This window comes from Lepidochelys kempii, chromosome 2 (genome assembly GCF_965140285.1).
Source record: "Lepidochelys kempii isolate rLepKem1 chromosome 2, rLepKem1.hap1, whole genome shotgun sequence".
In the NCBI taxonomy this organism is placed as follows: domain Eukaryota; kingdom Metazoa; phylum Chordata; order Testudines; family Cheloniidae; genus Lepidochelys; species Lepidochelys kempii.
The window spans coordinates 265,196,063-265,219,476 of record NC_136381.1 but is presented as its reverse complement, the minus strand read 5'-3'; the positions used below and the strand labels follow the sequence as shown (position 1 = coordinate 265,219,476).

The window sequence follows — 23,414 nt, the reverse complement described above, 5'->3', positions numbered from 1 at the left end:
CAGAAGACACAGTATGATTCTCGCTCACGCGGTGTTGGGATTTCTCTCAAGACTGTAACCTCCCAGCTCCCAAGAACTCAGCCCAACTCTGGATTCCTCACTCAAGTTTCTTTACCGGCATGCACTAAGACTACACACAGCTGATCAGACTCACATCCGGGGGTGAGTCCAGGGCGTATCACAGATCCAATATGAAGTCCTTTAGATACTAGTTTACCCCTGCACGGATGCATGTGTCTTCCAGTCCGTGTTACATCATGCACTTTCTGATTGGCCAGCTTATTTTCAGGACCAATCCCTGTACCTATCATGCTTTGTTCCCGTGCCACACATGCACAGCATATTTCAATTTGGTTAATTTCATTTGTTAATATTTGAGTATGTTAATTTTCTCCCTGTATTTTGTTAGTTTCCTCCCTGTCTGCTTATCTTCCTTCCACACATTCTTAGCCACTGCTGCTGCCAATATTATTTCTTGCACCTGGTTTTACACCACTTCTCTCTTTGGCTACTGGGTCCACTACCAAAAAGTTACATTGACAATTTATCTTTTCCCTGGTCCTGGATTACTGGGGCTCATTCATACCATACACAGGGCTATGAAGGAAACCTTGCAAAATGAGAACCAGAGTGCAGGCTGATGAAGCACATTGTGCCTGAATCTTCAGGCAGCCTGAGACAATAGCTCGGAGAGGTGTGAACTCCTTCACTCTGCCACTTATTCATCTCGAAGTTGTGTTAACTCTGAACTCTAACAATGCCACTGAAGTGTCTGTGCTGACTCCTAGTTCATTATGGATAGAATGGGGAAGGTGGTGGAAGGGAAGCCCAAAGGGAGCTGGAATTGGGAGCTGCTGCAGAGGAATGAACAGAGGAGGCCTACAAAGACTGGGAAATAGAGGAAGAAGGAAGAGAAGCAAAGGGGGCAAACAGCAGTGATCCTACAAGGGAGTGGATTTCCTCAGTGCAGGATGCTGAATGGCACTGAACAAACACTAAATAATGAAGTCTGGGGAGTTCAAAGGCTCCTAAGGGTGTTAGGTGCCATGATGCCATGGGAGATGGTCACTTAACTCCGTTAGACCCTTTGGACAATCCCACCGTGATGTGGCTTCTGCCCCACACTGGAAGAAAAGGGGTTAAAAGCAGCCCTAGGGAGGCTGCACAGGAGGCAGCCAATCAGCGAAGGGCTGAGGGGAGCAACCAATCAGGGCAAAGCAGGCCCACATAAAAAGGGAGCTGCAGAGCAGAGGAGGGCAGTTCTCTGTTGGGAGCCCAGGAAGGAAGGACTAGATCCCTGAAGGGCTGAGAGAACTGCCAGCACCGTGGACAGAGCAGCGCTGCCAACAGGGGCCAAGGGAGCAAGAGACTGCTCCTGGCTGGCTGTTGGGGGTTGCAGACTGAGGCCCTGACGTAAGGGCAAGGAGGGTGCTGGAGCCACGTGGGAAGTGGTTCGACCGTGGACTGCAGTCTGCCACTGAAGGGGGCGACCGGACAGCAGACTGCAGATTCCCCCAGAAGGGTGGAGAACAGTGTGGCACAACTGGAGGGCAGCGTCATGAAGAGCATGCTGCAGTCCCAGGAGCGGGCGAGATGCCACCAGCAGAGGGCACAGTGCTAATTCCCTGCACAGCCAGCAGGAGGGGCTGCAGTGGTGAGTCGCGGCCCATGACACCCGCCCTAAAGGTTCAATATAAAGGCCATCGCCCACCCTTTGCAAACCTCCCCGCGACGTCGGTGGATTGAAGGAGAGTACCGAATCCTAAATGTACGTTGCTGCCCAGGGGTGGGGATTTAAACTGGAGTTTGTCCCTGTGCACAGAATGAGTTTGTCACCGCTGCGGCAGGTGGATACTCTAATGCAGGTGGCTGGTCAGATACCGCCTCCCAATGCCGTGCAGGAAGTGACGTGTGCCGGCACACGTGTGTGTGTGTATGTGAAACAAAATCCTTAATCAGAAGGATTATCCAATATCTCACCCAGTGTCACGGCTGGAAGCACCATGTGCCAGGCTCCCCGGGACCCTCTGCCTGCTTTGCCTCACACCTGCAACACAAAGCAGCCAGGAGCTCAGTTTCGGTGATAGTGTGTTAAGGGTTGCATTGCTGGAGCTTGCCATCGAATCTGCCCTGTGACAGGATCGATCCATTTGTTTGAAGGAGGAGTGAGTGCGTCTACATGTGGGCCCTGCACCAGGCATAGCGAGGGAAAAGTCTGACCCCGATGTCTGCACCAGGCATAGCGAGGAAAAAGTTTGACCCCGATGTCTGTACAGACAGCTTCACTTCTTGCCACAAACCCATGCACGGGCTGGCTGCTCGTGGTTTGGCCCGTATTCACTCAGCCGTGTGTTAGGCAACTATTTGTGCGACGAATGGAGTGAGTAAGAAGGAGGGGCGTGTGTTCATTCACAGGCCATGGAGCAGGACCCCACTGTGCTAGGCACTGTATAAACACAGACCAAAAAGGCAGAACCCCCCCCAAAGAGTTGGCAATCTAAGTATAAGGCATGCAAAGTCCTATTGGACTCGGTGGGCCTATTCGTGCAGAAAGGCACCACGGAGCATGAGGGGATCACAATCTGGCCTTCTGTCGTTAAACACCCTGACACAGAGAAGATCCAGTAGGCTGTGAAGTGATCTCCCAAGGAAACGCTGGCCTGTCCCTTGTGACTATTAGCCCTCGGTTGGCCAGGCCACTTGGGAGCGTGTGGCAAGGGAGTGAGATGTGTCGGCCAGCAGATGGACTGGAGGATTTGACAGGTCTCCTCCTGCTCTGTCCTACGCAATCCAGTTGCAACATGACCACGGTAATGCTGCCCTGGCCCCGGAGAAGAAGCGGAAGTGTTTCGACATCCTGCAGGGCCCTTGCTTGCAGGTCCTGTCCGATGCAGAATAGACGGTAGCACCCCTGTTGTGGTGCATTCTCATTCTGCATGCACCCACCCTGCAGAGCCTCCCGTAGCCACAGCACTTCAGAAGAACAACAGGCGGAAGGGCAGATCTACTGGGGACGCTGGGCCTAAAGAACTCGTGCAGTCCAGTTACCCACTACTGTGCACGATGGATGTGCAAATCTCCTGAGTCACATTCTCTAACCCCAGGGCCAGTGTTGCACTGGGAGAACAGGGCCCTAGAATACGTGGGGCTAGGAATGAGAGGGATGGGGGTAGTGAGGGAAGGGGCCAGCCCAACAAAGCCCAAGTAGGCTAGGGAGCACCATAGCAAGGAGAGCCAGCCACACCCAGATGAGCTGACATAGTTAGGCTGTCCCGACACAAGTCTGGTTATGTCACATGGCTAGCTGGAAGCCAAATGTTTGTTTGTTCCTTTGTTTGGCCAGAGATCTGCTTATTCAACTGTTCTTAGGACCCTTATCTTCCTTACCCTGGAGACATGCTGACTCAGTTCCACCAGCCAAGCCAGAGAACTTGCCCGCATTGACCCCATGTGGAACCCTGCTGTGCACGCAGACCTGTTAATAAACAGGCTGATCGGGGGCTAGATCCTCAGCTGCTGTAAACTGACGGGGCTCCATCAGCTTCATTTACACCAGCTGAGGAGCTGGGCCCAAAAGCCTGATTCATGCCAACCGTGGGGTAAATCAGGAGCAACCCCTGCGAAGTCCATGGGCCCGATTGCTTATGGTTTTCACAGATGCTTGTGCAAAATGGGTGTGAAATGCTATCCATTGAGAATGGCAGCATTTCACACACGCTCTGCAGAGGGGACACAAGATGCAAGGCCCTGTGGAGAATCAGAGCGTAAAATCGCCAGGGGAAAATCGGTGTAGGCAAGCTGAGAGTCAGGCCGTACATTTCAGACCCTGGTGCCGTGTTCAGTGATCACCCAGCGCTTAAGGTGCGGCAAGAGGTCTGGTTTACCCTGTGTCCGGTTCCAGCTGGCCGTGCATAACGCCAGCAAGAGCTTCACTGCTCTCAGCATCTCTTAGGATAAGTTGCCGTCCATAAAGGGGGGCCCGACTTCTAAGCAGGGCTTGGAGACGGGAGTAATTAAGAGCTGACTTGAATCTGCAACTGAGCCCCCACCATTTCTGAAGTCTGAAACCTTCTTTACGTCTGCTGGCTCCGTTCTCAACATCCAATCGGACGGAGGCGTAGCCAAAATGCCACAAAGAAGGCAGCTCTCACCTGAGTGCATGCAGGAAGAAGCGTGACTTTCATAAGTAGGGCAACCCAAAGAAAAGCCAGCCAGCCGCAAGAAAGCTAACCCAAGCACAGCAGAGTGCAGTTCAGATAAGCATCTCAATGTTTAGGATGTTTATCTGACCTGGATCTTCAACCCTTCCCACAGTCATCATCCCTCGGTGCAAGGCAGACCAGGAGCTCAGGAACAAATCTGCAAAATGGAGTGATGCTGATTTACTCTCGCTGGGGATCTGGCCTCACTGACAGCTGAGGATCTGGCCCTGGGAGCTTTGTGGTTTCTATCATGAGGTTACAGCAAGTCATGGAGAGAGAATATGATCTCGGGAATGAAAAAAAAAAACACACAATTATGGTGTGTGGCAAAAGGCAGATGGAGAAACAGTCATGACTGGAAATGAAGCGACAATGAAGCGGATGCCCGGCCATGGAACCGTACAATGAGATGCTTCTAGCTTAGTTGAGCAATGCTAAAGCGTGACTCAGGGTAGTAGGAATACAGAAGTCGTGCTGGGTCTAATCCTGAAATCTTTATCCAGCTGAGTAAAAATGAGGAAAGATATCCCCCCCAAGCCCTACACCCCCTTTCCTGGGGAAGGCTTGATAAGAATCCTCACCAATTTGCACAGGTGAATACAGACCCAAACCCTTGGATCTTAAGAACAATGAAAAAGCAATCAGGTTCTCAAAAGAAGAATTTTAATTAAAGAAAAAGTAAAAGAATCACCTCTGTAAAATCAGAATGGTAAATACCTTACAGGGTAATCAGATTCAAAACATAGAGAATCCCTCCAGAATCCCTCCCTCCCTTAAATTACAAAAAGACACAAAAACAGGAATATACATTCCCTCCAGCACAGCTTATTTTACCAGCCATTAAACAAAAGGAAATGGAACGCATTTCTAGCTAGATTACTTACTAACTTAACAGGAGTTGTAAGGCTGAATTCCTGATCTGTTCTCGGCAAAAGCATCACACAGACAGACAGACCCTTTGTTCCCCCTGCCCTCCAGATTTGAAAGTATCTTGTCTCCTCATTGGTCATTTGGTCATTTTGGCCAGCAAGGTTATCTTAGTTTCTTAACCCTTTACAGGTGAAAGGGTTCTGCCTCTGGCCAAGAGGGATTTTATAGCATTGTATACAGACTGGTGGTTACCCTTCCCTTTATTTTTATGACAACACTGGTGGGAGAATCTGGCCCTTCTCTTCTCCAAAGCAGCCCATGAGGCAGGGACACTTTGCTTTGAACCAGGGATACCAGAACATGGAGACCAGGGGGCCATGGCCCCATCACTTTTTACCAGCCATAAGGGAAAGCGACAAGGGGAGGAGGCAGAGAGGAGCAAGTGGAGGGCAGGGTCTTGCGAGAAGAGGCAGTGTGGGGGCGGAGCCTTGGGGGAAGGAGCACCCTGAGGGTGGGGCCTCAGAGGAAGGGGTGATGCAGGGGACTAGGCCACAGTTCAGGTACCGGTGGCCGCTCACACACACTTTTAGGGCGCTTCATTGCTCCTGCTTTGAACAAAGGACTGGAAAACTCTCCTGGGTCTTTGAGTCCATCCCCTGCTGTCACAGGCACCCCCGTCCTATAATCTCCTTCGTAAATACATCAAGCTCCATCTTCCAGCTATTTAGGTTGTTTTGCCCCCCACTATTCCCAGGGGGAGGCTATTCCCGAAACCTCCCACCTCTGACCAGGAGAAACCTTGTGCTCATTTCCAGTCTCAATTTATTCTTGGCCTGGTTATCCCCATTTGTTCTTGTGCCAACACTGGCCTTTAGCTTCAGTACCTCTTCTCCCAACTTCTTGATTACAAGAGCTGATGTATTTAGATGCTTTGAAACATTGTGGGCTTGTCTACATGGAGAACTACTGCCCAGTAAGCCGGAGCGTAAATCAACAGCGCACCAGTTTGCTGCACGCGAAGGACTGATCACCGCACTACACAGTCAGGTTGACATAAGGCAATTTAGGTCGACCTAATTATGTCAGTGTACACAGTGCAGCCGTGTCCTGCCACTGTAAGCACCCTCCGACACCGACAAAATAACTCCGTCTTCACAAGAGCCCTGCTGGAGCTGTGAAATTGACAAGAAATCTGGACCGCTAGAGCCTGGCTGCCCCCAGCTCCCTGCTCCCAGCCGGGGGACTGCCCAGAGGTTCCCCATTCGGGGAGGTGAGAAGTCCAGGCAGCTGTCCCCCCGTTCGCAGCTGGGAGAGAGAAGCTGAGCTGAGAGCCCTGGCTTTCAGCCCCCCACACTGCCTCTCTTCAGTGAGGACGCGCACCACCGACAGAAAGAGGATAGGGTGGACATCAGCCACTGCAGTAATTACTGCAGTGGCTGTAAGTTGACCAAACACTGAGCGACTTAGGGCTGTAGTGTAGACATCCCCTAACTCACCATAAGGACACTGCTACAGTGTCGCGAAAGCCCACAGCTAGCACAGTAACTCTCCACGTCGACAAGTCCTAGGACAAGAGATTGGATTGTCCCAAGATCAGACGACTCAACACCTGCCATGGGAAAGCAAGCAGAGGCATTCTTGAGGCGGGCCAAGATAACCTGCAAAGGTTCCCAGAGCGCCCCAGGGAGTATAATAATAACTCTGCCCTTTTGAAGCCCTTTTCAATTGAGGATCTCCAAGCACTTTGTGAACATTAATTGACTTAAGCCTCACACATCCCGTGTGCTAACTATTAATAGGGCCCTACCAAATTCGTGGCCATGAAAAACATGTCACAGACCACGAAATCTGGTCTCCCCCGAGAAATCTGGTCTTTTGTGCAGTTTTACCCTATACCAGTGGTTCTCAACCAGGGGTACGCGGAGGTCTTCCAAGGGGCACATTAATTCATTTCCACTAAAATTTCATGCAGACAGTGACTTGTTTATACCGCTCTATGCACTGAAACATAATATTTATATGCCAATTAGAATTATAAAATAAATCATGTTAAGAGTGAGAAAATCAGCAATTTTTCAGTAACAGCGTGCAGTGACACTTTACTGTTTTTATGTCTGATTGTGTTAGCAAGTAGTTTTTAAGTGAGGCGAGAGCGGCGGCTGCTGGCCGAGGGCCCAGCTCTGAAGGCATCAGCACAGACGTACGGTTGCAATCCCATCCCAGGCCACCCTTCCTTCCGCGCTGCAGCAGCTCTGCCTTCAGAGCTGGGCTCCCGGCCAGCAGCCACTGCTCTCCAGCTGCTCAGCTCTGAAGGCAGCGCCGCTCCCAGCAGCAGCGCAGAAGGAAGGGTGGCAATTCCACAACCCTCCCGACAATAACCTCGCAAACCTCCCGACACCCCGACTCCCTTTTGGGTCAGGGCTGCTACTGTTACGACACCATGAAATTTCAGATTGAAATGTCTGAAATCATGAAATTTACGATTTTAAAAATTTTATTGACCAAAAAGAACCACGAATTGGGTAGCCCCCTATCTATTAATAAGCCCGTGCAACATATGTGAATACAGTGAGGTGCTTTGTTTCCCTCTAGGGGTTAGATCACAGATACCGGTTTATGAGTCAGGACTTGGTGATTTACCTCAAGCTAAAGCAGAGGCTCTGACCCTGGACCCAGAGGCCCTGGCTTCATTTCCCACAAATGATCCATCCACAGGCATCCTTGCACCCACTTTACACTCAGAGAGGTTTAAGTGACTTGTCCAAAGACACCCCCCACCCCGCCCCAGGAAAGCAGCCTTCGGAGCTAACCATCCTGCCGCAGAGCAGCCATTTTAGAACCAGCGAGCCAAACGCACACAACCCGGGGAACGACGGCAGAACGTGCAGCTCGAAGGAAGCCTGGGAGAAATCAGTTCTCCAGAGGTGAACAGTCTTGGTAATCTGAGAGCTCTTGATAAGCAGGCAACATCGATTGCCCTGATTGTGTCCTCTGAGCGTCTCTTAGAACGCCCAGCTTTTATCATCCCCCTCTTCTGTGCTGTCTTGTTATTGCACTGAGCGGCCTCTCCGATTGCTAACCATGGCATAGATCTGCTGGGCAATGTGGTTCTATCGATCCCGCTCTTAAAGCGATGCTAGGACAAACAAGGCATTCATTTTCATTGTAGAGTGTGAGGGGTCTGGCCACAGACACCAGCATCCTCATTTCCTCAGGGATGCTTGACCCCTGCTCCGCCCCAGGCCCTGCCCCCACACCACCCCTTCCCCCAAGGCCCCACCCTCATCCGACCCCTGCCCCGAAGGGTTGCCAACCATCCAGGACTGTCCTGGAGTCTCCAGAATTAAAGATCAATCTTTAATTAAAGCTTATGTCATATGACGAAACCTCTAGGAATGAGTCCAACCAAAACTGGCAACCCTAATGCCCCACCTCTTCTCAACCCCTCCCCCTAGTGCACCCTCTCCTCCCCAGCACCTCCTGCACGATACTGAACAGCTGATCTGCGGCAGGCGGGAGGCACTTGGGAGGCAGGGAAGGAGCTGAGCTGCGGGGCTGCTGGTGGATGCTGAGCACTCATTTTTTCCCCGTGGGTGCTCCAGCCCAGGAGCACCCACAGAGTCAGCACCTATGGGGCTGGCTGTCCAGAGCCAGGATCCAAAGCCACTTTGAGTCTAGCAATCACCTTCCTACAAAACAAAGGGGATTTTGTCCCTCATATCAAAGGAAGGAGCTGGGTAACGATGGAGGAAGCAGGGGATTGTGGGCAAGAGGAGGCAGGATATTGGGAACAAATCGGAAGCCCACTGAAGTTGTTCCATTGACTTCCCTGGGCTTTGGATCTGGCCCATTGTGGATCTTCTGGGTTTTTTTTCCTCCTTTCACTATCGGGAGGGTCATTAATGTCTGGCCCAGAGGGTGAGGCAGGGTAGGAAGTCACTGATGGATTCCGATGGCTTTGGGGTAGGAATCAGCCCTGTGGTGTGCTCACGAATGGCGAAGGCAGGTAATTACATGAAGGACAGCACTGTGATATGCGGAGTGGATATGCATGCGCCAGGAGATCCCAAAAAGCTTTGCGTTGGCTCAGAAGGCTGGTATGGCTGATGGTTTTGCAAAGTACTTTGAAACCAGCAGTCCTGGGTTTCCTTAGGAGAGATGGGCCAAGCTGGAATCTGGGTTCAGTTTCCGAACCCCAAAACTTGCCACGGTGAATGCTGGGGTTTGGGTTAGGCCTATCTCTAATCGAGCTATCTATCTAACCATTTATACCATAAGCATCACTGTCATAGCTCCATGACTTAATGTGCAGAGGTGGGAATTCATGTGCCAGAGCATCCTGATTGCTGTAACTCAAGGCGTTTTCCATTCTCTTCCTTCTAACCCCCGTAACTGATGCTTTGGAATCATCATGCTTTGCACATTCAGGGTGCCATTCATTGGAGGATCCCATGGCCCTTTTGGAAAGTTTATTAATTAAGCCTCAGTGTGAGGAGCTGTCAGAACACGATTGTCATGCCCATTTCACAGATGGAGATGTTGAGGCAGAGAGATAGAGGTTAAGTGACTCGCCTGAGGTCACAAAGCAAGTCAGTGGCAGAGTTGGAAATAGATTACCTGCTTCCCAGTTCCCCGCTCTCACCCATCAGCCTTGGCTAGCTAAACTGAAGTATCGTCCATTTGTGCCTCACTGTTCTCCCAAGATACTGAGTTCTCACACCTACTGCCTGGGGCCGGTCCTTACAAATACCCGCCTTGCCTGGGCTGGATTGTGTGTGCACCTAACCAATCTATGCCGACATACAGATATTTAGGCTCTGATCCAGAGGCCAGTGAAGGCGACAGAAGCTTTTCTGTGGACTCCAATGAACTTTGGAACAGGCCCTTAAATGGATGATGTTTAGCTTGTTTTCATTCCTCAAACCTACAGTTAAAAACATAGATAGATAAAGTGTATGGAGAGAGAGAATTTAAATACATGATTAGTAGGGTGTGTGTGAAAAGGGGTTAAGATAACATCAAGGAACCCGGATAAGTTACAATACCAGGACATCCATGGGAAAAGCCTTCTGGCAAGTTAAAGATACTGCTTAGCGCTGACTTAGCAATTCACATCTTTAACCTGTTTCACAAACACTGACTCATCTATGGGTGATTTTCAGATACAAATCGGGTATTAAAGAGCTGGCCTTACCTGGTATGCTACTGACACCAGAGATCATTACAATGGAAAGCATTTAAACAATCAAATGCAGCTTGGGCATTATCCGCTGTTTGATTCTGCATTTCAATCAGCTTAGAAGGTGAAACTAGAGAGGTCAGTTTATGGTCAATTTCTCCTTTGCTCTCGTGTGTGTGTGTGTGTGTGTGTGTGTTAGTGCCCAGACATGGAACAAACACACTGCACAGGCCCCTCAGTCAGTGGGGATTTTCAGGACCAGAAGCCAGTGGATCAGGTACTGGACCGGGAGCCTTGAAAAAGAACTTCTGTTCCCAGCTGTGATCTTCTGCAAGTCACTTCGCCACCCTGTGAGTCTGGGTACATCCCAACAGTAGCCAGGGGCGTATTTCCCAACTCGGGCAGACATACATGCGCTAGCTCTGCTCAAACTAGCACCTAAAAATAGCATCAAAAAGAAAAGGAGGACTTGTGGCACCTTAGAGACTAACCAATTTATTTGAGCATGAGCTTTCGTGAGCTACAGCTCACTTCATCGGATGCATCCGCTGTAGCTCACAAAAGCTTATGCTCAAATAAATTGGTTCGTCTCTAAGGTGCCACAAGACCTCCTGTTCTTTTTGTGGATACAGGCTAACACGGCTGCTACTCTGAAACCTAAAAATAGCATTGTCAGAGTGGCTCAGGCTAACCCAGGGGAGTGGTGGGATTGTACTCAGCCGGCTAGCCCGAGCTGCCATTCGCACTGCCACGCCCACACTGCTTTGGCTGATAAGTGCTTTGAGATCTCCCGAGGCAAGCTGCCCATTGTTCTCTGCTGGCTCCCTGCATGGGAATGAGGGAGCTGGTGAGGTCTGGAAGAGGTCAGGGTCCCCAAGAAGATGAAGACATCCCACTATGACAAACTGGCCAATTTCCCCTCTCAGAGCTGTTGTTTCAGGCTCTCTGCAGACTCAGGTTGCGTCTACACGGCAGTCAGAGGTGTGGCTGCAGCATGTGTCGGCACCCCCCAAGCTAGCTTTGCTCCAGCGAGCTCCCCTAGCCATCGCGGTGTAGCTGCAGCAGCCTGCTCTAGCTGCTCGAGCATGCACCAAGTCTGGGGTGGATTGGTACAGCCCGTGCCGTGCCTCGTTGCTGCTGCGGCTTCACTGCTCTTGTTATCAGAGTGAGCTAGATCAAAGCCAGCTGAGGTATGCCCAGACGTGCGGCAATCTCACCGCTGACTGTGGCCCAGACACACCCTCCGGCAGACGTCACCGGGTCCGTTGCACTCAGGTCACGTTTTCAAGTTTGCGGTGGGACCGTGAGGGCTAGAAAGGTATGAACGCTGAGATTCTGACCTCGTCACGGGACTCCAGAAGCCAGGAACTTATGCACCCACCCCATAGTGCCTACGCTTCAATGTGGAATGCCTTTCCTCTCAGTTCTGTCCTTTCCCTACACACTCTAGGCACGGACCTCTAGTTCCCGAGCCTCAATCTGACCCTGGTGCAGAACGCCCCTTCTCATCTCTATCCGTGCCCATCACCGTGTTATTTACACCCACGTGTGACCTAATCGTTCTGTGTCCATATCTGTGCATTTGTGTTCACCATAGTTATTCCCCTTCCCCATCATGATCAAGACATCCCGGGACACCTAACTTGGACTTCAGAGGCTAGTTATCCACAAGAAGGGCTGTTAAGAGACATGGGAAGTTAAAGAGATGTTGGTGAATAGCCTCCCTCTAATCCTTTCCACTGTCTACGCTAGATTCCCTGTCCCATGTTGGCGGTGACATGTGCGAGTGTCTCGGTGTTGTTCCTGAGCACACGGTGGGCAGCGTCTGTACTAGGTTTGGATGTGAAAACGTGTGTGAGCATGACAGTGTGTGTGTGTGTGTGTGTGTGTGAAATATAAGTGTGCCCCTGGGACCTGGCTTTGAAAACTGGCACCTGAATGTATGTGAGCATGCAAAAGCGAGAGCCCTCAGATACACGTGAAGCTGGCACCAGTTTAAAATCAAATTGATTTTTAAATCAATGTAGTTAAACTAGTGCAAATCCCTACATGGACAACCTCAAATCTCTTTAGACCCCGTTTATGTCTAGTTAGCATAAGTCGGTGAGGTCCGTGTGCAGGTGAGAATGTCCGTATCTGTGTGAGAGGGTAGAAGTGTGAAGGCCAATGAGTGAGTGTGTGCGTGTGTATGTCGGGCCAGATCCTCAGCTGGTGTAAATCAGCACCCTGCCATCAAACTCCAACAGAGCTTTGCTGATTTACATGTGCTGAGGATCTCACCCAGTGGGTGTGTACGAGAGGGAAGCAAAGTGTTTGAAGGAGGAGCAACCCAGATGCATTATGGGGGGCATCAATACAAAGAAATCTGTGGAGAAATAAATTCTGTGATGCTGCTGTCGGGAAATCTAAAAAGGAATGAACTGTTGTCAGTTTCCAGCAGTGAAATCTCACAAGGGCTTTCTCCTTATATTTTCTGATAGAGGAATAAAGGCGGGCTGGCTCCAGGACCATTACTAGCATGCAGTACCCCTGCCGTGCAGGAAACATAGGGTGGAATCTCTGACCTACCACCTGGCTGTCCCAGGAGCGTAGAAGGACACTGCTTAGAATGTATAAGTTAGCTGTAAAACAGCATGCTTCAGCCTTAAGCTAGATGTAGTTAGTATTTATTATTCGTATTGTGGTCGCACCAATCACAAACCAGGGTCCCATTGTGCTGGGTGCTGTGTAAATACAGAACAAAGACAGCCTCTGCCCTGACGAGTTTAGCTTAATTTATTCTCTTACCAACAGCCCACTGATTCTGAAGATCTTTAGCAATGTTTAAGGCCTGAATTTTCAAAAGGGGCTAGTGATTTTGGGAGCCCGGTCGGAGAAACTTTGAGAGGATCCTGACCTTCAGAAAACTCACCTCCTGGAAATCAGGCCCTTTAAGAGGCCTCGAATAGGTACCCGGAAATTAAAGCACCCCCAAACCAAAATATGCTAAGGCCTACCCCCTTAGTATATATAAGGCCTGATGCAAAGTCCATTGAAGTTAAGTGGAGCCTTTGCAATGACTTGAAAAGAAAGGGCTCGGATTACGTGTATGCAGGATAAATACGAATTCCTATTCCCTAGCAGAGCAATTGAGAGGCTGAGTTAAATTCTGCCTTTAGTTACACCTGCGTGTCCTCAAGGATAGCTGTGGTGATGACCAAGTGGGTCTGAGAGCAGAACGTGGGGCATTGCTGTCATCCGTCACCGGCCCCATATAGTATTCTGCCCAAATTGTATTCCGTGAATTCCATTCTGCTAGCTAAACCCTGCCTGCAGGCTCAACTGGATAAAAGATTCATCTTCGCTTGCTGCCTTTTAGTAGGTGTTACTGTGCATTGCTCAAGAACTGCCACGTTCCGCCCCAGAGGTGGCTGCACATCAGCCGAGGATTCATTCATTTGCTGCTTGGTGTCTTTGATGGAAGTTGCAACATAAAAGTAAGTCTTTATTATAATAGCTCTCAAGAGCCGGCTCATGGTCTTGAATATTCCAGCCTGAAGCATCCAAATTGCTGAGGATGAGTTGTGTTCCAGTAAACAAGATGATATTAAGTGTTTCAGGAAGGAATTCCTTCTTCCCTGCTCTGAACATTTTTAAATAGGGTTTTGATTGATCCTGGTGAATTGTTTCCTTAATACTTCACTTGCCCTAATGAACCTATCTAGGTTTTGTGATTATTATTCCTCCTATTTATTATTTGCATTGCAGTCGCACAAAGGGACCCAGTTTCGCCCCTGTCACGATTTGAGTGGATACAGAAACCTTTCTGCCTATGCAGAGAAGCAGCCTACCCAAAATGGAGATCTCTGGGTTTTTCTCTTTTTGATCGTGTCCATTTCAGAGGGTAAATGCAGGGCAGAGGGATCAGTGTGCAAAAGGCTTCCCGGTACTAGTGGGGATGAGGTAACTACATAGTCGACGGAGTAGATAAATACTCTGCGGGAGGGGTTCGCCCATCACTGTAGTTAATCCACCTCCCTGAGAGGTGGTAGCTAAACTGACAGAAGAATTCCTCCCTCCACCTACCACTGTCTACACAGGGATTTAGGTTGGCTTAACTATGTAGCTCAGGGGGTGTGGATTTTTCACACACACCCCTCCGAGCGATGTAGATGGGTCAATCTAATTCTCTAATGTAGACCAGCCCTACGTGAGAGGAGAGTCAGGCCTGATCTACACTTAAATTTTATACCAACATAGCTAAATTGGTCAGGATTGTGAAAAAAATCCCACCCGTTAGTGACAGAGCTATGCCACACTATGCCCCGCAGTGTGGACGTAACTGTGCTGAGTGTGTCTACACTAGGGTGCCATGCGGCTATAGCTTTGCTGGTACCGTCTCTGTAGTGTAGACGTGGCCTCTTAATAAGGACACATGCTTACAAGGGGCAGCTTTAAATTTGCCTCTGTTGGAGACGTAAAATCGGAGAATCATAGGACTGGAAGGGACCTTGAGAAGTCATCTAGTCCAGTCCCCTGCACCCAAGGCAGGACTAAGTATTCTCTAAAATCAGACTGTACAATTCATTAATAATAGTCCCAAGCTCCTGTGTTAATTCATAGGGTCAAATCCTGATTCCACTGAAGACAGAAGTTGCTTTGCCACTGACTTCAATGGGACTAGGATTTTGTGATAAGATTTGGAAGCCAGACGGTACCATTAGGATCATCTTCTGACCTCTGCATAACCCAGGCCACAGTGGAGTGCAATAGTGTTGTACTTTTAATCAGCGTTGCCAACATGGAGGGTCCAAAAATCACAAGTCAGGTCCCCCACCATGGGAGATCAGCTTAAAAATCGCGAGATTTTTGAAGAATAAGACATCTGGGGTTCTTTTATGTGCTGATGGGGGTTGCTAATTCCAGCTTTTCTCCTCAACCACCAGGGTCAGAAACTTTTTTTTTAAATGAAAGCGGAGAGTCAGTACTCCAGGAGCCAGACATTTAAAAAAAACATCAAATATCACAAGGCTTGTGACAAAGTTTGGAGAATTGGCATCTCTGGGCAGTGGCTGGCTTTGTTTTGGTTGTGTGTGCAGCTCTGAGCACACTGGGGGTCCTAAGCTTTGACCAGGGCTTCTTGAAACCACCACAGCATAAACAACAATGTTGATCTCTCAAAGCACATTGCCACCGGATGTTATTGCTGTGGCGAGTCAAAAACCAACAACAAAGCCCTGATCTGTCGGTTGGGGAAGGGTGGGTGTGAAATGTGCAGATCTCTGTGTAACAGCTCACGCCCAGCACTCGTTTGTAGCTCGACATCCTCATCACACAGTTATTTATCCCTTGCACTCTTCTCGCTTTAAGGGCAGCAACACATAGGCCAAATGTAGCTTGTTCAGGTTGGATTTGCCATGGGAACTCGGAACGTCTTGGCTTGTAAGTCACACCCTGCACAATAGTCTAGCGCCGAGGCTTATTTGCTTTGTATTTTGTGGTTCAGTATTTATAGTTCAGGGATATCTGTTAATCCCAAAGTACAATAACAAAATTTTTATCTTTCATAAATATACTATGGTTGGGTCAGCGGTCTCCCAAGTGTGAAAAAAAAGAGAACATTTCAGACATTGTTTTACGCACTTCAGGGCTGCCTTTTTAATGAAGTTGGACAGCTGAGCATTACAGCTTCTCTAGATGTGATTTTTTGGACAGTGTATGGGGACGGAATATGATGATCCGTTCCTTCTAGCTGTAAATTACTTAAGGAAGAAGGCAATCAGTCAACTCTGTGATTACTATTGGCATTACCATAATGCCTAGGTTCCACAGTCTTAGACCAGGAATCCATTACGCTAGGCCCTGTACAAACCCAGAACAAAAAGAGAGTCCTTGCCCAGAGATCTTGTAATTTAAGTAATTTAGCCTTTCCCGTTGCCAAATTCTACAAAGACATGGCTCGAATCAGAAAAGCAAAGAGGTAAAAACAACACCTCCTTAAATCAGTCTGCCCTAGATACACTGAGTCCTAGCTGATTTGTGCACAAATGGACAGATTCCCCGCTGGTGTCTATCGTCTGGGAATCTGGTCCAGAAACTCCTGCAAATCATGAAGCACCCTAAAATAAAAAAAGCTATGGCAGGACAAGAGTCTGTCCTGCCTGGCACCTCAGCTAAATTGGCAACTTTTACTTCTGATTTTTTAGCGATGCTGACAACACGAGCGGCCCAAAGAGCATGACGAGATTTTCCAATCTCAGGGACCCTGGTGCTGACAGTTACAAAAATGATTGAGCTGCTCTGCCATGCAGCCAGGCGAGAGATTATAAATGTGGAATGCAGCAACAGTGGTTTTTGACAGAGCATCTCTTCTGATGATAAATGCACTTAAAGCACCCAGGTTAAAAGAGAGAGAAGGGGAAACAGTTGGAAAAAATCCCTGGGCTTTTTTTATTGTGGTGGGTTTTGGGGAAGTCTTCTCGTGGGTTGTTTAAAACTCCCCTTTAGGATTAAAATGTAGTGTTTGAGGTCTCCGCCTGTCCTGTGCTGTAGTCAGTGACATCCCTCACACAGTGGTTCTGGTGCATGCAATGTTTCTATTACAAACCCCTTATTTTCAGGACTTTGCAGCTCAGACCAAACCGTCTCCCTCCATATGGAGACGTATGACCGTCCCGCAAAGTTCATAAACTTTATCTCCACCACGCAGGCACAAACGCACCAGCCTGTATGAACCCAGCACAAGGGCCAACTCCTGGTCTTATTTGCACGGGCGTAAATCAGGAATAACTCCACTGACAACAGTGCAGTTTCTCTGGGTTTCTGCCAGTGGGACCAAGAGCAGAATTCCACCCGAAAAGCCTTAGTTTGCACAGACAGTAAAAGATTAGAATCCAGACCTCTGATGGTCCCGCCACCTCATTAAAGTCACCAGGCCTGATTCTGATGTCACCTGCATCCGTTTTACACTGCTGCAACTCCATTGCAGGGTTACTCCTGATAGACACCCATGTCAATAAGTGGAGAATCAGGCGCAGTGGAGTTGCAGCAGGATAAGGAGAGAGGAGTATTTAACCCTGAGAGCCCTGTCTCTTACCTTACACCGCACGCTAGGTTTCATGCCATTGCCTTGCAATTGAGGCTGAAAGATCCTATCCGTATACAACGTTAAAGCTAATTGAAAAGCAGTTCAGGCAGCCAAGACGTTGCCCGTCACATGTAGGTGCTGAAGAACATACTGTATAGCCCTTTACAGCCCTAATTTCAATCTCCCCTGCATTCACTCTTTAATGGTCTAACTCAGGGGCTCTCAAACTTCATTGCACTGGGACCCCTTTTTGAGAACAAAAATTACTACACGACCCCAGGAGGGGGGACTGAAGCCTGATCCCACCCAAGCTCCGCTGCCCCAGGCAGGGAACACACCAAAGCCAAAGCCCAAGGGCTTCAGTGGGGCTCCAGCTTCGGCTTCTGTCCTAGGTCCCGGCAAGTCTAACACCAGCCCTGATGACCCCATTAAAATGGTGTCGCAATCCACTTTGGGGTCCCGACCCACAGTTTGAGAATGACTGGTCTAACTCAAAGTTTCAGGGGATGGGTTAGCGATCTAAGCATCTGGTTTAAAATACCTGGGGCCATGCACTGATCTCAGCTTCCATGGGATAAATCCCAGTGAAGTCAAAGTGATCAGAACCTAGTCCCTGGATTCTCCAGAGCCACAGCTTCAAATCCTGGGCGTTCAGTGTAGCCCCTTGTCCTTTGGAAACTGATAAACCGAGTTCGCTGGCTGGGAGTCTGTTAACCAAGGTCCCATCTGCTGGGCATGGACATTAAAGGTCACATGCCACTTTTAGCAAAGATCTGTCCCAGAGTCTGTGGCCAAAATATCTCTTGCCCCGAATCCGTTGCTGTTATGCCGTGTGATCACCGCCAGACACCCCAGAGGTGGCTGCGTTTCAGTGATTCCTGCCTGAGAATAGTCTATTAAACGTATTGGAATCCTTTAGCTTCTATCTAGCTACATATATGGCCCCTATCACTGCCGTGTTGGAGCAATGAAAGACACTCTGTCAACGCAAGCTGCTAATACCACACAGCACTGTTCATGTTCGTTTTCAGAGTAGGTTAAAAATCGGGCCCCCGACAGAGATAAAGTTCGGCTCTGTGTTGCAGGTTGCAGTTCAGCAACACGACATGCTTTTAACACTCAGGATCATAACCCCTGTGTTCCTCCTAAGTAGGAGGTGAGAGGAATAAAGAATTTCTTCCCAGTCAATGGATTATAAGGCAATTTTGAAGTCCCTCAGGCAACTTTCTTAGCTGTCTTTGCTGAAGTGTTTTAAGAGCAGCTGAGGTGTTTTGAACCTGCAGCTCCGCATGCGCCTGATTGAAATGAATGGAATTACACCAGAGTGACACTGGAGTAACACAGCAGTGAATCTGGCCCTCTGCATGCAACTAGAGTGAACGGTGACAATGCTAAGAGCCAGCGAGAGTGCAGATCCCCCTGAAAGGACAGCGGATCTGATGTCTCTTGCACTTACGCAAGTGTCTCCGTTTACTTCAGTGGACTTATTCTTGATATATACCAGCACGTGAGCAGAATCAAACTTTTGAGTACCAGCACAATCAACAACAGTCCCATGCCAGAATCTCCGTCTCTGGGCAATGCTGCAGAGTTAATCCCAGAGTATATGAACTGAAGTTGTCTGTTTGCTGGGGTTTCTCTCTAGCTCCGGTCTCTGTCAATGAATAATTCACTGGTAAAATAGCCATTAAAAAGCCACAAGAACTCAGACAGCCTGTTTGCTCGTTAACCCTGTGATCACAAGGCTTTTGCAGCGCATGGGTAGTGGAATCAGTGTGTGTCAGTGTGGTGGGGAGCAGGGGAGGCTTGAAATGGCCAGCACAGCGTGTCTTCCTGCCCACGCTCGCTCCCAGCGTTTGTGGCAACACAGATGTAGCAGATTCAAGTCACCATACTCCATCGGCGCCCGCCGGGGGCCCCTATTGAAGTCAATGGGAGTTTTGCTGTTGACTTCTATTGGAGCAGGTCTGAGAAATGTGATGTTAGCAGGTCGCACATATTTAACTATAATCATATAACCCCAAGTGGGCTGGAAGTCACAGACAATGCTGGCTTTTGCTCTGTTCAACATCAGACCCAGGCAGGGGTGCTGGAACAATTTTTATAGTGGGGGTGCCACTGTAAACCCTGTATATGATGGAAACCACTTCAAGTCAGGGGGTGCAGTGCACCCCTAGTTCCAGCATCTATGGACCCGGGGAGAAGAAACATGATCAGGCATCAGCCGTTTCAATCCCACGCATTCTACAGCCACTGGCCCACGGCTGGCACATCTCGGCAATGGTGCACTGATTTTCTTTCAAATACGGCTAAGTTCCTATCCCTCAAGAGGCAGAGATGGGCGAGTCTAGGGATAGTCTGAATGTCTGTGGTGCTGGTTGGTTTTTCTTGTTTCACTCACAGCCATTGCATGGGCAACACACCAACAACACAACACACCAACAAAATGTAAAGCTACGTTATGCAGAACCTTCTGCCGCACCCCTGAGCAATGGGTCCAAGTCCTTAACACAGGCAAAACTCCCCAGTGAATTTCAACAGGCATTTTTTTTTGAGTGAGGGCCAGGGGACTAAATCCCATTCTAAGCAATGTTCATTGTCTGCATCTAAAGCGGACATGACCGTAGGCAGTCACCCCAGACCTCCTTACCCATTTGCCCAGCATCAAACATGATCAGCAATAACAACGCCAGGGCGAGGAAGACGTATGTAACAGCCTTGTATCTAGTGGCTGACGGAGCACACAGTGTGGTTTTTGATGTACAAAACCTGATGCCTTGTGACATTTAGCTTCATCCATAAGGATGAGCAGAGCAAGTCGCCTTTGGCTGTACCACCCTGAGACATAAACCTTTTTGTTCCACTCAGGAAGATAGTTGTCTTTATAGAGATTAGCTCCTCATGTAAGAGCCGTCTCACCATACAAAATCACTCTATATTGTATGTGTACACACTCACAGATGAAACACACTCTTAGATGATATAGGGTTAATACTACTTTCATTCCCCTGAGTATAAACCATGTGCCATCCATGCGCTGACGTTTTGGACTGCAAAGCGGATCCAGTATTCTACTGTACAGTCACTCCCAGAGCAGAAAGCAACTGTTTGCTGAAATTAAGCTTGAACATGATTAAATTAAGACTAACATTGTAATCCGGAACAGTGGACAAACGTTTTGTCCCCTTAATAGGATGCTTTTCGGTAGTGGGTGGAGTGGGGCTGATCCTAGAAATTATTTCCAGTAGCTGGCTCAAATCAGTGTCAAAGTAATTTGGAAATGGGTAATGAAAATTCTTCCGAAAGTACAGTCATTTTAATTTCATCTGGCGTAGCCGCTTTCGGACTAACAGCAGCAAGGACTCAGTGCAAAAGATCTGCCAGCAAAATCAACCATTCGTCTAAAAAGCCAGCGCTTTGCTGTTTCTAAATCCTGATACAGTAAATTACTCATCAAGGAAACAGCCTCAGCTAAAGGAAACAATTGCTCGAGAATGTGCCGGAGAAAGATTTAGCAACTTACCAGAGCATAGACAGAACTCAACACCGAGCAGCAGAGGATCAAACCCAGGCTGTGATAAACCAAATATGATCCCATATCCAAGAGACTTATTGCAGCATCCACGATCTCTAAGGGAAGTAGAAGGACGAAGGATCTTCCAGTGATCCAGTCGTAGATGATTTTTTTTCTTTTCTTTTTCTTGACTTCCCAGGTTTTTTTTTTTAATTATTTGCTTGTTTGTTTCCACAGTTTTAGCCAGAGAGGCACATGACAAGAAACCCCAGTCCTTTGCTTCGCTTTCTCATGGCTGGAAATCTCTGCAGTTTCAGAAATGTAGGGAAAAAGTCCATGTGAAGGGAGCACCAACACCCAGTTCAGTCAGAGCAGCAGTTCCTGGTGCTGTTTGTTTTGTGTGTGCATCTGTCTCAGAGCAGAAAAATCACATCCATATGTCAAAACTGCTATTCTGCTTCCTTTTTATGAGGCAGAGGGAAGTTCAAATAATTTCTTTGTCAAAGGCAAACACACAGCAAGAGAGAGAGAAGTGGGAAGGGGTGGGGGGAGCTGTTAACCACTGCTTTATTTTTAGATCTAGTAATTTTATCTTTTAGGTTGGGGGGGGGTTGAAAAAAAAGAGCTTTTTTTAAGCAAGCAAACAAATCAGAAAGTCACAATTTTTTTTAAAAAAGTTGGAAATATTTTCACTTAGCAATTACGTTTAGGCAAACAGGAGTGCTGCTGGGTATTTTTGCTTGTATATTTCAGGGCAGCTCAGCTCCACAAGAGGTTTATTCTGTCAACCTTCCCTGGATGCAATGTGTTTTCGTTACAAATTCGGGTTGGTTTTTTTTTTTTTTTGCCTCTCTCTCTCTCTCTCACTGTCTGTCTCAAAGGATCTGCAGTTTCAAAAAGCCAATTGGGTATGGGCTGAAGAGCTGCTCTTCCCCCCCCCCCCCTTAAATAGTTTATTTTAGATGTTGCAGTAAAAACTCTTTTCACTTACTCCATGACATTTTCCAAAATCTGCGCTTTTCCATTTGCACACACACACACACGCTTCTTGCCCTGTCCTCAACCAAGAATCAAATCACCCCAGCCCAGTAAAGTCAAAGTTGCTGCTTTTCTCTCTCCCGCTTGCTGCCGCTGCTGTTGCTCTAGACTCACTTAGGAAATGAACATGCGGACGGTCTGTTTACTTCCACCCAGACAAGAGGGGATTTAAAGAAAGGACAAGGAGAAGGGCCGTACACTTTTCACCGGGGAGAATCGACCAGCTTCCCAGGGTAGACTAAGTTTGTACAGTTGCCTTCAAAACACACCGACCCTGCCGCTTCAACCAACACACACTCACACACAAGACAAGACAATCGGGAGATTAGAACTTCCTTTTTTTCCACCCGCCTCCCCCCCCCCCCGCCCTGTACTAAAATCCTCCCCCCAACCAACCCGCACCGATGAAATTTACCAGCTTGTTAGTTTCACTGCAGGAACTTGACTCCGAGCTGTCTGTCAGTTTCATTCATAAAGCTGCAAGAAAAGGCACCGTCTTCCCCTGAGCAAAGGCTCGAGGTTTGGTTAGGAGTCTAGGACAGAGAGCGGAGCAGCTCTTCTTTTATACTGGGGGTGGGTTTTTCTTTGGGGGGGGGGGTGAGTTAAATAATAACGAAATAATGCCCCCCGATTTAATTTTGTTGCTGGGGATAGATAGATAGATATATTTGTAACTTGGAGAATCAAATCCTTTGATGGGTTTTATTTTATTTTTGCAGAAGCAGCAGGCTTCTGCCAGGGGTGGTGATTTTTGTTTTTGTTCTTTTTGAAAGGGGGTGATAGTTGCAAGAAAATAGCGATCTAGATCTTTGGAGAGCAGGAGGGGAAAGCCTCAGATTTTCGCAGAGTGGAGCTGTGTGCGTTTCTCTTTTATTTTTTGGAAAGGGAAATATCTCTCGGGTTGCTCTGCCCGTCTAGGTATATATAGGTCCCCGTGGCTGTGAATGGGTGCCTTCAGCTCGTTTATGAAAAGGGTCTCTTTCCCTGCAAAGGTAGAGCAGGGCTTCCTGTGCATGTGAGAGAGAGAGAGAGACATAATCCTGCTCTTGATGCAAACTCTTCCTCTCTCTGCTCCCCCCTCTGTGCAAGCCTGAGTAGATCTCAGGGAATGTGTGTGGTTTTGGAGCAAAGAGGCAGGTATAAGAACCAGCGTGGGCAGGATCCCATTGGCTAGTGGCAGCCACCATGTGACCCTCAGACCGTGAACCACAGGGCTAGCTGTCCACACCTCCCCCCACCCCACGCCCCCAGTCCTCCCCGCTGGTCTCCGCTCGTGCCTGATAGGGGGGTTTCTTTCAGAGGGGCTGCACGGGAACCACATGGCCCCGCGTATACAATGCAATGCGGGCCGGGGGCTTGGCATGGCTGGAAACAGAAACAGGTCTTCTAGGGTAATATCCCCGCCCCTGGAAGATCAGGGAGATTTTGCAAAATTTGGAGGCGAGCAAAGGGGGTGGGCTCGGAGGAGGGGGTGGCTGCCTTTGAAAACCGGCTCCTGGGAAAGGGGGAGCAGGATATTTTTGAGTGGGTTGGGGTTTTATTATT

The 23,414-nt window shown here is 48.6% G+C and overlaps 1 protein-coding gene across 3 annotated transcripts in view; it reads right to left on the bottom strand.

Annotated features, from left to right (window-relative positions):
* Positions 1-23,001, bottom strand: part of PTH1R (parathyroid hormone 1 receptor) — a 187,810-nt gene extending 164,809 nt beyond the window's left edge. The window contains exons 1-2 of one of the 3 annotated variants that reach the window (XM_073334849.2): positions 22,285-23,001; positions 20,841-21,239 (exon numbers count right to left, since the gene is read on the bottom strand). In XM_073334849.2, the coding sequence (XP_073190950.1) occupies positions 20,841-20,915 (75 nt within the window). In that variant the 5' untranslated portion in view covers positions 20,916-21,239; positions 22,285-23,001. The remainder of the gene's footprint in view (positions 1-20,840; positions 21,240-22,284) is intronic. The other 2 variants (XM_073334850.2, XM_073334851.2) reach the window with 2 other exon arrangements.
* Between the last annotated feature and the right edge of the window lie 413 nt (positions 23,002-23,414).